At 41.1% G+C, this 14,364-nt stretch overlaps 1 protein-coding gene across 1 annotated transcript in view; it reads right to left on the bottom strand.

The window, feature by feature from the left end:
- The window catches only part of LOC308635307 (prolow-density lipoprotein receptor-related protein 1-like), a gene marked incomplete at its 3' end in the record, with an annotated part of 46,198 nt that extends 39,258 nt beyond the window's left edge, over positions 1-6,940 (bottom strand). Inside the window, exons 1-4 of the mRNA XM_081269659.1 lie at positions 6,911-6,940; positions 4,177-4,290; positions 1,387-1,503; positions 742-984 (exon numbers count right to left, since the gene is read on the bottom strand). Of these exons, the coding sequence (XP_081125785.1) occupies positions 742-984; positions 1,387-1,503; positions 4,177-4,290; positions 6,911-6,926 (490 nt within the window). The 5' untranslated portion in view covers positions 6,927-6,940. The remainder of the gene's footprint in view (positions 1-741; positions 985-1,386; positions 1,504-4,176; positions 4,291-6,910) is intronic.
- Between the last annotated feature and the right edge of the window lie 7,424 nt (positions 6,941-14,364).

Here is a 14,364-nt window from a genome sequence, read left to right as displayed (position 1 = left end):
GTAACATTTCTATAACCTAAGACAATTCTAGATAAGAAAGTTTTATCTTTGCAAATAGAATTTTTTTCTATTTAAATAGAATTAAAACTTTAGATTTCATCATGAAGATGTTAAGACACCTGGACAGTAGATGAATTAGCATTAAACTGATTATCCTAGTTTTAAATAGTTACAAATGAAGTAGTGTTAGAGTTGGTCAACACTTGACCTAAAAAAAGTATTCTATTTATGAGATTGATTTACACTTTATCATAAAAATGTTAGAATATATTAGATACTAGAGTATATTAGATATATAAATATTATAGGTTCAATGCTAGAAAAAAATTAACTGGGATTGTGGTTCACCAAGAAGTCAGGAAAAAACTACTATGTGTATGTGAGGTCCAAAAGAGAAATGTAGTACTTGTCTTTGGGGATTTACCACCCTTAAGGAGGAATTTTTCCCTTCTACATTGGCTGCACAAGGCTGAGAGTCATCTGTCAGCTTTCCATGGGTTGGGCCATAACTGAATAGTGGGAATATTCTAGGCAATGCTCAGAGCATCCCTCACAAAAGTTTCTATTCAAGCGCTGTTTTACATTTCCGCAGAAAACTACATGTTGGTTACTGCTAGGAAGAAGCATCCTGTTTTTAGATATAGGATGCAGCCTCAGTTGTAGGGATTAAAATGCAATTTGCATAAAGCAACCCACATAGTACATCTGTCCTTGAGACACACGTGGGGAAGCAAGGCTCACCACAGACGTGCTCATCTGAGGAGTCGCCACACTGGTCGATGCCATCGCACCTCCAGCTGTCCATCACACACACCTTGTTCTGGCACTGCCACTGCCCAGCCAGACAATGGCTCTGGGGGCAGTGTGCTCTGTCGGGCCCTTCTGCACAGTCCTGATGGAGATCACAGAGTTCCCCAGCATCCAGGCACTGAGACTTTCCTGGACACTGGACTTTATGGTCTGGACATGCTGTCACCTTCGTGTCTGAAAGGCAGGAGTTGGCTTGGTGAGGCCGAACCAGTGTACTATGGGTCTGCTTCTCGATCAGTACCTATGGCCTGCTCATAGGACTTGGTCTATAGAACTCTGAGAACTAAAAGAGACGCCAACCATTGGAGACACAGTCACAATTTTGTACAACTGAAGTTTCACCCCAAAGAAGTTTTCAAAATATCAATGAAGCTCATAATCACTTTCATTTTGAAAAAAAAAAAATAGAGACTCAGGTTAAAAATTCTCTTATAATACCAGAGACAATATCTATATTTAGCACATACGACATACAGATGTTTAACGACTTCTTTATTTCATTTAATACTATATCAATAAATACTGCTAATGAACAGAGAAGATGAGGGAACATTAAAACTGTGTTCTACCTACCACAATCAACCTCATCAGAGCCATCCAAGCAGTCCCCAGCACCATCACAAAGCCAACTGACAGAAATGCACCTCCCATCGTCACACTGCCAGGCTTGTGGATGTCCACGGCATGCTTCCTCTGCGACCAGGGATGGTGTTCAAGAAGGGGTGCAAAGGAAGATGAGTTGGTCAAGATACTGGCAGTTTTTAAATTGGGGTTTCATGGTGAGCAGCCCAGCCTAAGTCCTTAGCCCACATCCTTAGCTTGAGTCCTTGCCAGAAAAAAATAACATCAGCAAAATAGAAGTACAGGGAAGATTGGCCTGAAATTGTATAATTCTACCCTGACTCCACCTCTTGTTCAGCCCCACATTACCATACCTCTATAAATATTAACACCCAGACCACAGGGCTGTTGTCTTTCCCTCTGGGGACAGCCAGCATTCTCCATTGAAGGTGTGCTCATTGCTTTACTCTGAGATAGCCTGCATTCTCCCCTAAATGTGCCTCTGCTTTCCTAAATAAACCCGTCTGCGGTCTGTCTGGTGTGTGCTGAAATTCTTTTTCTGCCATGTATACCAAAGACTCTATTCATTGAGAACCCCCCTACAGTGATATAAGGATCCCCAACCCTCAAGGGATGTGGTAGTATATGCCTGTAATCCCAGTGGACTTGGAAAGCTGTGGCAAGAGGATTCAAGTTCGAGGCCAGCCTCAGCAACTTAGCAAGGACTTAGTAAGACCCTGTTTCAAAAAATAAAAGGGCTGGGTATGTAGCTCAGAGGTAAAGTGCCCCTGGGTTCAATCCCCAGTCCCCAAAAAACCAACCAAACAAAACCCCCAACCCTCTTCTGCCCTTCTGGGTTCTCAGACCCAGAGACTCAACCCCCTCTGGTTCCCTCTCCCCAGGAGCTCCCTTGCCTCCCCCTCTTTCTGTGCTGTGGCTCCATACCTCTATCTCTGAAGCACTCCCGCAGTGAGGGACTCACTTTTTGCATATAGCCTGTACCGCACCACCCCACAAAAATGCATTGCTACTGAGAAAAATAAACAAATTTGGGTTTCATATCATTATTAAATTAGAGAAGGAATAATTACCAATTTGCCACTGGAGTCAACCCTGAATTTGCTTGTCCTTTTTTCCCCAAGATATGCTTGTCCCTTACCAACAACTGCCCAGCAAACTAATAAGGTTTATCCTTCACACCATCCTGCTAGAACACAGTTGCCCAGCAAATCTTTCTGTGACAATGGAAACATTTTGTGTCACTAGTCACATGTGACTACTGGGCACTTGAAATGCACAAGTGGGCTGTGGGTATGGCTTAGTGGCAGAGAATGTGCAAGGCCCTGGGTTCCCTCCCCAATACTGAAAAGAAAGTGGCTAATATAATACAATTGAGTTTCATTTAAATTTTGTACATTTTAATAAATTTAAGTCCCCATAGGTGGCTAGTGGCCAGCGCAGCTAAAGATCTAAGAAAATCTAGAAACTGTTGGTTCCTTCAAATATTTCCATCTAAGTATGCCTACTGGCAGCAAGTAAACCTAGAGAGTTAAGGTAAAATTAAAAAGCATGGTGGGGCATAGAACAAGGCATTTCTGTAAGCCAAAAAGTTTCTTTCTATTGGTAATATTATGTGGTTGTTAGCTGTTCTGTTTTGGGAGAGATATTTTTGTTGTTGTGTTATTATGCATGTGGTATTAGGGATTGAACTCAGAGCTTTGCACAACTCAGAGCTTTGCACATGCTAAACTCACTCTACTACTGAGCTAGATTGCTAATATCAAATATGCATGTTAAGTTGGCTATAGTAACTGACCAGGAATATGCAGGCAGGGTAAAGAAAAGGGATGTAGTACTCATCAAGTACCTTGGAGTTTTTATTTTTTTCCTGAGGACTTTTTTCCCTTCCACAATCACAACACAAGGATGTATATAAGTCACCTACTAAGAAGTTTCCCACATATACTGTTGTTTAGGTAACCCTTCTGGAGCTTTGAGCACTTTGAACACAGAATACTTGAGTTTCATTTCAGCATGATATTTGCAAAATGGCTGATGTGACTATTGGTTTTGTAGTTTTCTTTATGGTCAATTTGCAAAGTGGCTTTTTCATTGAACAAAGTCTCTAAACTTAGAAAGTTGAACTAATTGATTATATTCCAAATAAATTATATGTCCCAGGGTCTTCAAGGGTTTCCTAAAGATAAACCACAGGATTACTCTAACTTTTATATATGGTTAAGTCTAAGTTGAAGGTGTGAACCTTGTTCTGACAATCTCAAGACACACCCCAGGCTCTCCCTGGAGAGCCTACAACAACCCAAAGAATTCACCATGTCTGCCTACCCTTTGAGATGCTGGAAACCATGAGAATGGACACTTGTCAATCTAGTACAAATTGAGTATCCTTTATCTGAAATGCTTTGAACTAGAAGTGTTTCAGATTTTGGATTTTTAAAAAATCTTAAGAATATTTACATAATAATAGATATGCATAACAATATGCATAATAATAGATCTTGGAAGTGGGACCCAAATCTAAACACAAAATTCATTTATGTTTCATATACACTTCATACGTATAATCTGAAGATTATTATACACAGTTATTTTTAGGGCCTCTGCATTTTGACTATGAGCCACAATACAAAGTCAGGTGTAGAATTTTCCACTTACAGTGTTGTGTTTGTGCTCAAGAAGTTTTAGATTCTGGAGCATTTTGGGGTTTTCACATTAAGGATATACAACCTGCACTTGGCAATCAGGGTCAAGTTCACGATTGAGTCTTGAGAAAGAAGTACTTACCACACTGTTCGTCAGTTCCATCCATGCACTCTTGCTCACCATTGCAGAGCCAGGCCACAGGAATGCACTTTCCACCACATGCAGCTTGCCGCGTATTGTTACACTCTGCTTCATCTGCATTAGATGATCAAGAAAAAGAGCCACGAGAGTTTCTGGCTCCCTTGGGTACAAAAGTGCACCTTGTCATGATAAAAAGCAGTAAGGGGTCATTTGGGAAGGTCTTCCTTCAACTCATTTTCAGGAAAACACCAGGGGAACTTAGTACCCCAAAGCCCCATGTGGGTTCACCAGTGACCTTCCAGGAAACCAGCTCTTTTGGGGGTCATGGAGTTGTTGCTGGAGACTTTCTGTGTGCCTCCTTATTTCCCTGTTAGAAAGAGGTGACTCACATTTGTGCACCCAGAGACATGAGGATGGTGCTTTCAGCTCTGGTTGAATCCCAAAGCCTTGGAGAAAGAATACTTACTAGTTTAGGCTCCAAGTATTTGAGATATACAGACACATCTTAAAATAACATTAGAATTTTTGATCCTACATAATATCTTTAGCATGCCTCTAATAGCCAGAATATACATATTCATAGTTTTCAGTTATTTGCAAGAGAATGATTCATATTGTTTTATTCAAGCCGTGAACCTGTGGGTTTTTTTTTACCTTTTCAAATGATTAATGTTAAAAATAAGCCAGATACTGAGAGTCCTCAAGGCGAAGCAATAGGAAACCTAACTGTACTTCATTTACTACAGTGATCTAAGTTTCAGAGAGGAAAATCAATCAATTCCTATAAAGTATAATCCAAATCCTGTACTAGAAGTGTCTGCACCATGTGGAGAAGGCCCAGCCAGTCCTACTCTGGTGACAACTGCACACAGCTATGCCATGGAAGTGGACCATAAAAGGCTCCTGTGAGATTACTCTTCTTGGGAAGGGACAACGTCCCAGTTCTGACTGGTGTCCCTTTGAGGTAGTGATTTCCATATAGTTATTCCACATTTGATTTTTAAAGTCTGGAGTATAAAAAGACTAAAAATAAAATGCTGAGTAAATATCACTTATCAGTGGATAGCATCTTCTCCACCACCTACTCACACTTCATCCAGCTATCTGGCTTAACTCAAGAACAAAACTATGAAATTCAGACCAGTCGATGTCAGCAACTGCTGCCAAGGGGACACAGCTAAGTCACCAGGTCACCTGGGTTAGAGTTTTGGTTAGATCACCTATTTAATGTGACCGTGGGAGAGTTAATTCCTCTCTTTGGACCTCAGTTTTAATATCTATACAATAAGTACAATAAGGCTAGTAAATAAGTAATCCTAAGAGGAAGATGTAAGGATTAAATGAGCACAAAGCTGCTTGGCACCCAGTACATACCGCGTGCTCATAAAGCATTAATTGTTTTGCTACCTCTTCCAGTAGATCTTTCCAGAAGGATCTCAATTAGGGTTGCAATCAACCCTCCAAGACTACCCATCACAGGAGTCAGAACTTGAACAGTATTTTGTCCTGGTGATTCTCAATCTGGGAAACAAAAGTGCATAAGGATTCTACCCACTATCTGCAGACTGGTCTCAAACCTTACTTTTATCTACATGGGGGTTTGCTGTGATTGCATAAGAAATTTACTTAATACATTTATTTATACATTAAATTCGCCATAGCTTTCTCAGTCAATATATTAAGTACTATGATTACATGCTGTTCTAAAACAGATAATAAAGATGCCTTCATAGTAGGTTATGTTGGAAATCACTGTTGTGTGTGTTTTTTTTTTTTTAAATACAAATTAACTTTAAATCCTGTTTCAGAAGAGTGCAAGCAGATAAGCCACAGCAGAGATATTGGACCATTTTAACAACAAATTCTGAGGGTTTGAACCTTCCTAGGAGAAAAACAACTGTTGTAAAGTGACACCTCCTCCAAGCTGTCAACAGTACCTTGACCCTGTAAATTAAAATGACTAAATCTGCCTTTCATTCATGGTGGACAATCAGGAACACCTGTCCTATGGCATTAACAATCCCATAGGGCAGATGGTTTCATAAATGCTGAACATCTCCTACAGCTGACCACATCATCAGCCACTAGTTTGACCCTTGGGGAACAACGACATGTCTCTGCCACCCTGGACCCTCCACTCAGCCTACACCTAAGAGACATCAACAAGTACAGCAAGAAATGCACTCCTAAGGCACTTCAGGCCCCATCACCCTTTTCCCTGGGCTGGGTTTTTTTTTTTTTTTTTTTTTTTTTTTTTGGCGTGAAGCAGCTCTTCACGAGGTCCTGACCTCCAAAAAGCTGTATTTGCTGCCTGTCACGCTAGGGCGGCAGGTAAACGGGAGATCAGGGCCAGAAAGTGAATCCCACCCAGAAGCAAAAGTGCCCACGGCACCCCCAGGGTGGAGAGAGCTCCTTTTCCCACCTGCTAGGGGACACCTTTGGAAAAAGACACCGACTTCGCTGGCTGAGCCCACCTCCCCTCTCACCCACCTGCAGGTTTGTAAAGGGCCTTGCGACTCATCCAGGAGACAACTCCTGAGGCTGAGCCTTGCCCACCTAGGACCTCCTCCATAACTCGCCGCCACCGCACAACGGGGCACTCAGCACCCTACGCTAGGTGCCCCAAGTTCTCTGCTTCCAATTCCTTCAACATCCATCCCCCAAAGCACGGGACACCTGTACCCTGCGCGGACGGTCCCTTCTGAGGGCAGCCCCGCGCGAGAACCTCACTCACCGGCCTCGCTGTCCATCGCGATTAGCACCAGTGAAAGCAGAAAAAGAAGCGTAGGGCTCCCCATGGCTGGGCAGGAGAGGGGCGCCTCCGGGCTGGAGCGGCGCTCACGGGTGAAAAGAACGGGCAGGGAGGTGGAGGGAGGCGCGCGGCTGCGCCTGGAGCGGGCTCCAGTTCCCGCTCCCGCTGCTCATTGGAACGACTGGGGAGGAGCCGCGGAAGGATGGAGCTGGGAATCGGCGGCACTGCCGGGGAACACCTGCCCGGGGAGGACGTGGGCTGCTCGGGAGAACTGCTGCGCCCTCACATTGGTCTCTGTAGCTCTTTAGCGCTGAGGAGCGGCTGGAAACTCCGTGTCCCCCACCTGCAACAGGAAAGCCTATTCAGGTCCTGGCTCCTGACAGACTTAGGGGCAAGGAAAGGGAGGGTCAGCGATATTTAGGTACATATGAATTACCTGGGAATCTTAAAGTGCGCAAGATCTGTAACAGGACTTTAGATTCTAAACCCATCGCCCTCACAAGTGCTGTCTTTGTTGCTGGTCCTCTCATTTCATGGAAAAGCAAGGGCTTAGTCACTCCAAACCGGAGACATCACTGTGGTTGCAGGTCTCTGGCGCTGTTCTCTTGGAAATAATACCCTCTTCCCCCAATCCCCTTCCCAGGGCATCTAGGGAGAATCAGACCTTCCATGACCCAGTGTTTGTGATGACACCTGCCAGAGGCAGCAACCCTGTTTGGTTATTGGTCAGCCAACCAAGAGTACAACACAAAAGCCCTGGAGAACGCCATTCTGCTTTCAGTCTGTATGGCTGAGAGAAGTTGGGATGCTTCCACACACTTGAAGGTGGACTGGAAGATCACATTTGATCAGTCTCAGAGTCAGGCAAAATCCCATAGGGACATAGACTGTAGGGCTAGAAGGACCCTGAGGTCATCTTATTCAAACACTACTATTTATGAACCTGATGAGGGATAATTTTCATGGGCACTGCCCAACCTGTCCCCCTCACAAAGCTAAGCTGTGACACTCCATCTTTCCAGTATGCCAGGAGAGGTGAATGTCAGTTTCTTGGAAAGAACCTGATGGAATCAGAATTTATTATGTTAAATTGGCAAGGAACATTTATATTTTTGGGGAATGAGAGGCAGCAATAAAATACTAGGAAAAAATAGAAACAGAAAACTGAATTGCAAAGTGCCTCCTTAGATTTTATTTGCAACACTGTAGCCCAACAGCTTTCTTTAAAATCATACCTCCTCTTCATTTGCACTGTGGCTCCATCAAACTGCACTTGAAGACTTCAGAATGCCATATGCTCTGAAGTTTCCTTTAAATTCATTGTATGCTCTAATTGCATACACCAATTTAAAAGACCTTCTGGTTTTAGCATGATTTGTACTGAAATGTTGATGCTTTGAAGCCAGATTATTGTAGATGCCTAACAGCATTCAGTAACATGATAAGAGTCATCAAGAATAATGTTAGACCTGTTCTCTTCATATGAAGGCATAAAACTAGTGAAGCAATTAGCTGAGTCCCATAGACCTGGATCAAATCTTAACTAAATGAGATTATATACTGTCTTTGTTAGTTTGGGCTGCCATAACAAATGACTTAACCAACAAATGTTTACTTCCTCAGTTTGGGACAGTGGAAAGTCTAAGATTAAGGTTTTAGGTAGATTCAGGTTCTGAGAGTTTACTTCTTGGTTCTCAAATGGCTGTCATCTTACCATGTTCTCACATGGCAGGTGATGGGAGTGGAGCAGAAGGAAGGTAACCAAGCTTGCTCTCATGCCTCCAAGGGCACTAGTCCCATAGTAAAGTCTCCACCCTTATGTTATAATTACATCACAAAGTCCCCACTTCCTAATACCATCCTATCAGGGGTTAGTGTTTCAACATCAGAATTGTGTGGGAAGGAGGTGAACATGCAGTCTATACCTATGTCCATCTATATGGCAGCCTTGTTATTATTATAAATAGCATTGTCTCTTAATAGCTGTACCAGCTCAAAACGTGACAGACAAGTGATGTAACACAAATAATATTTATATTTGTCTTTAAATTACCATATTCTTGGACCTCATTCATTTAAGTCACATGTGTTCTCCTCTTCTTGTCTCTCTTCACATTCCACATTTCATCTTTTAAACAGATGTCTGTCTGTGGTAAGCAGAATGTCCCCTGCCCCACTTCCGTCCATTCTAATACCCAGAACCCGTGAATAAGTTGCTTTACATGGGAATGACACTTTGTAAACATGTTTAAATTAAGGATCTTAAAATGGGGAGATTACACTGGATTATTGTGGGGAGGGGGCCACAGCTCAAGCTATTCAGAAGAATTCTTATATGGGAAAGGGGACACAGGAGGGCCAGAGAAGGAAAGGTGATAATGGAGGCAGAGATTGGAGTGGTGTAATTGCTGGCTGGATGTGATGAGGCAAAGAATGTGGCAAATTTCTAGAAGCTAGAAAAGGCAAAGAAATGAATTCTCTTCTATAAGACTTCAGAAGACACATAACACCCTGGTGACTGAAGCCTTGATTCTAATACCCAATTCAGACTTCTAACTTCCATAACATTAAGATAATAAATTTGTGTTGCATTAAGCCCCTAAGTCTATAGAAGACTGTTATAGCAGCAACAAACTAATACAGATCCCCAGTGACCTTGTTCTTGTTCTTTTCCTAACTTTACCGTCCTTTCATTGTATCCACCACTAATTGCCCCGATTGTCTCTGTCCTCTAACCCAAAAGATACTCCCTAAGCAAGTGTGGGTGGTTAGGAGAGGCAAGAAGAGAAGAGCCAGTTCAGAATGATCCTCCTGCTTTTTCACAGACCACTAAACCTCACAGTGCTTAACAACCTGGCTCCTGTTATCTCTTCCAAGCTCACCCCCCCCAACAGAGACTTCATCAATGGCAATATGTTATTCATCTCAGCACTTAACTAGACTTGGCCTTGAGGATCTTGAAATTCATCTGTTGATTTCTTTCCTGAAATTGTTTGATTGCAGTGACTGTTGATTTGAATTTGTTTGCATTACTTGATTTCTCTTCCTTAAAAGTTTTAATGCAAGTTCCCTGTGGATAAGCATAGAAATTCACATCTTTGAATTCACTGAACATTACCAATCACCTAGTATATTCCAAACATCATTCTGAATACTGGGGATGCACCAATGAGCAAAGTCAATATATATATATATATATATATATATATATATATATATATATATATATTTAAATCTACCTTCATTCTAATATAAGTGGCTGGCAGGAGAGAGGAAAACAGTAAGTTCAAATATTTTGTAGTTCGTTATAGAGTGAGAAACTCTTATGGAGAAAATGAATTGGGTAAAAGGAATATGGAGTGTTGATTGGAGGGAGGGATGTTGGAAGTCTAAAGAACATTGCCATGAGAGCGCTCACTGAGAAAGTGTCATTTGAACAAGTAAACAAGATAAACTTCTCACTCCAACCATGAGAAACTAAAGACTTTGGATATACACATCCACCACAAACCTCTAGAAAATTAAATAAAACATAAGACACAATTATTTTCAGACACACTGAACAACAGGGAGTTCAGAACTGTGATCACTGAAAGAAACAGACGTCTTACCCCAGCCCAGGCTTCCTGCTGAAAACGGAGTTTTGAGGCAAACTCATCCTCCTCTTCTGCAGGCAGATGACATGGGTCTGCCTAAGTTGCAAGCCTCTGTAGCCATAAAGCACGCTGCAGCTCTCAATGATGGATTGGGTCTTTCAATGTTGCAACAAACCCCAGCACCTCAATTTCTTCTGAGTTCTTGTCTCTTGAATTCAGAATATGAAGTCCTGAAAGACCAGGATGAGCAATTCAAATGTGCCCAGAAACCAAACTCCAACAGCACGAAAGTGAACCTAAAGGGATTATAGTTTCAGTGTGTTAGTCTAGGGGTTTATATAGCACTTGGTCCAATGCTATTGGTTCAAACTTATGCTAATCAGGGCTTGAAAATGTACCGACACTACTGGTCCAAAATCATGCTAATTAGATTTTGGAAAAATACTAATGCCATTGGTCCAAAATCATGCTAATTAACATTTGGAAACGTACTAATGCTATTGGTTAGCTTTGAATCCCAGTGGATTTGCCTTGCTTCCGTTTTCTCTACACTTCTCAGGAAGCTGAAGGTTGAGGTTCATGAATTGCGCATGCTTGGGTGGAAGAGCTGGATCTGGAGCTGCAAGACCACGTGGAGCTGGTGTCTGCGCTAGGATGGCAGGTAAACGTGCCTCGGCTCGCTGGTAGTTGGTCTGTTCCTCTTATGCCCAAGCAGGCATGGCAGGGTCCATGCAGCCTCGGCTCAAGCTTGTTGCCTGTTGTCCAGCCCGCCCAAGTTGTTGCTCCACCACTCCACCACTGCTCTGCTGCCACTTGTCTGCAGGGACCAGTGGGCCAACTGATCAGCATGGCAGCTGGGGAGCCCTATCAGTACCTGGAGGCAATATCCAGACTAGATCCCAGGGAGAGGAACTCCAGACAGATCTGGGGGTCTCAGTAAGTTAAGGAGGCAGAAATCAGAGTTAAAGGAGGCTGAAGAGGCTAGAATTTTCAGGTCAGGGTTCCAAAGTGAAGGAATCTATATAAAGAGCTTCAGAAATCTGCATAGGAAGGCTGAACTTGTTTGTGTGGGCATAAGGTGAAACTCCATGAAAATTCAAGGACAGGAAGGAGAAAAGGTATTAGGAAGTTGTAACTAATCTACAAATTTTTTAAAAGGTTAGTAAACATTTAGGTCCCCTCCAACAAGAGTAAAAAGACTTCAGTAAATGTAAAATCAATCGGTAGCAACTCCAGAGGTCAGTGGCTTACATATGGGGCAGAAATAGCCCTATAATACATGATACTCTAGACCTTCCTTAAAATAACTCTTAAAATAATGAAATGAACCTGTAAATGACAGCCTGCCATAGAAAAGTTCAGTGCTTTTTAAAGTAATAAACATAATTTGAGAATTCAACAATGTAAAATTCAAATCATCTAATAGTTGATAAAAATCGATAGACATCAAAAAGCAGGAGAAAAAGGCATAAGATAAGCAATCAATGAGAAAGACACAGAAGATGAAATTAACAGAAGAATTCTAGAGTAGTTATTACGAATGTGTTCCACACGCTAAAAGATGTAAAAGAAAACTTTGGTTTAATGAGTAAAGAAAAAGAAATTGTTGAAAAGAACCAAATGGAACTTCTAGATATGGCAGACTTCATTGCATGGGCTTTATAATTGGTCATACAAAAGTGAAAGTTATTGAATCTGAACACAGAATAGAATGTATTCAGAATGAAGCACCAGGGAAAAGAAAAATGAAATGAAGAGTCTCAGCGACTGTGGAACAATATCAAGCTATGCAACATATCTGCAATTAGTCACAGAAAAGGGGGGTGCAGGATATTTGAAGAAATAATAGCTGAAAAATTTTTAAATTAGGTAAAAAGTATAAACTTAATTATCCAAAAAGTTCAACAACTCAATCAGAATAAATTAAAAATACTGCATGATGCCTCTTCATAAACAAATAACAGAAAACCAATGATGAAGAGAAAAATTCTAAAAAGCTGCTGAGCAAAGAGATGCATGTGCAGTGGAAAGAACAAAGATAAGAATAACGGCAGACTTTTGTGAGAAACTATGCAAGCCAGGAGACTGTGAAACAACATCTTTTGGTGGGAGGGGAGATGTTTATGCTTCATTCGTTTTCTTCCCACATTTTTGGTTGGTGCATTATAATAGTACATCATGGCAGGATTTATTGTTGCATATTTATACATGCATGTAATATAACAATAAAATTTGGCCAATATCACTCTCCAGCATTTGTCCCAATACAACATTTTTAAAGTGCTAAGAGAAAAAAAAAGTAACAAATGTCAATGTAGAAATAGTGAACAAGCAAAATGAAAGCAGAATGAAAAATTTATCAGATGAACAAAAGTTGAAGAGAGAATTTGACACCAGCAGTCCTGTACTATGAGAAATGTTAAAGAAATTTTTATGATGGACAAAAAAAATGATACCAGATGAAACCTAGAATCTTCATAAAGAACAAAGCAGCTTTCAACTAGTTAGTAACAGAGACTAGTAGCTAAATATCCCAGGTCCTTCACCCTGTAATAGAATAACTCCAAAGAGCACATTCTACAAGGATTCTCCATTTTTCTAGTTGATTTCCATTTGGCCAAAGTGGCAAATAGACTATATTTAGGCTCCTTTTCTCACTAGAAGTGTCAAAAATTAAGGTAAATAAAAAATGTTAATTATCATTTTTAATTTTCTTTTTTAAAATAGTTGACTGTTGAAAGCACAAAATAATTGGAATGTACTTTAGGATGCATAATATATATTTCATTGCCATAAAATATATGACAATAGTAACTCAAAGGACAGGAAGGAAAAATGGAAGTATACTGTTGTAAATGATTGTATGTACACTACTATTGGGATATAATATGATTTGAGGTTAGACTGTGATAAATTTAAGATGAATGTTGTAAATACCAAAGCTCCAATAAAAATATAAAACAAAGAGGTCAATGAGCCGGGCGCAATGGTGCATGCCTATAATCCTAGCAGCTTGGGAGACTGAGGCAGAAGGATCACAAGGATCACAAGTTCAAAGCCAGCCTCAGCAAAGGTGAGGCACTAAGCAACTCAGTGAAACTCTGTCTCTAAATTTTTTTAAAAAAATTAAGTACAAAATAGGGCTGGGGATGTGGCTCAGTGCTTGAATGCCACTGAGTTCAATCCCTGGTATACAAAAAAAAAAAAAAAAAAAAAGGTCAATGAGCCAGTAAACCAATAAGCCAATAGTAGAGATTAAATTAAAAAAAAAAAAACTTAATAAACTCCAAAACAGAAAGAGAAAGTGAAAAAAAAATGAAGCAAAGAACAGATGGGACAAACATAAAACAAACAGTAGGATGGTAGGCTTAAATGCATAGATTTAAATAAATAAGCACATGAAATGTAAATGTTCTGAGCACTGAAATTAAAGGAACTAAGGGACTGAGCCATGATACTATTTAAAGAAAGAACATTAACGACAGAGGAAGCAAGTACAGGACTCCTATTCAGGAGCAGACCTTCATGTTCATGGTGCAGGAGGAAGACCAGGCAGCAATGGAGAGTGGGCCAGAGGAATGTGGAGAAGAGGAGGTCAGAGATGTGGAAGGGGTTGGGGTCAACAGATTGCCTGGGGCCTTGCCTGACATTGCATTGCAGAATTTGTTTTTAATCTGATTGCTCTGGGAAGCCTTTGGAACTGTCCCTCCTAATAAGTTAGCCTGTATCCACATGCATCCCACAGCCACATGTGCTCAGCAGCTCTGTGGTGAGTGGCTACCATATTGGATAGTACAGACATAGAATACTTCCATCCTCACAGAAAGTTCTACTGGTCAT

Source organism: Spermophilus citellus (genome assembly GCF_964194105.1).
Source record: "Spermophilus citellus genome assembly, chromosome: 16".
Lineage (NCBI taxonomy): Eukaryota > Metazoa > Chordata > Mammalia > Rodentia > Sciuridae > Spermophilus > Spermophilus citellus.
The sequence above is the reverse complement of the archived record's forward strand: the minus strand, read 5'-3'. Positions and strand labels throughout refer to the sequence as shown.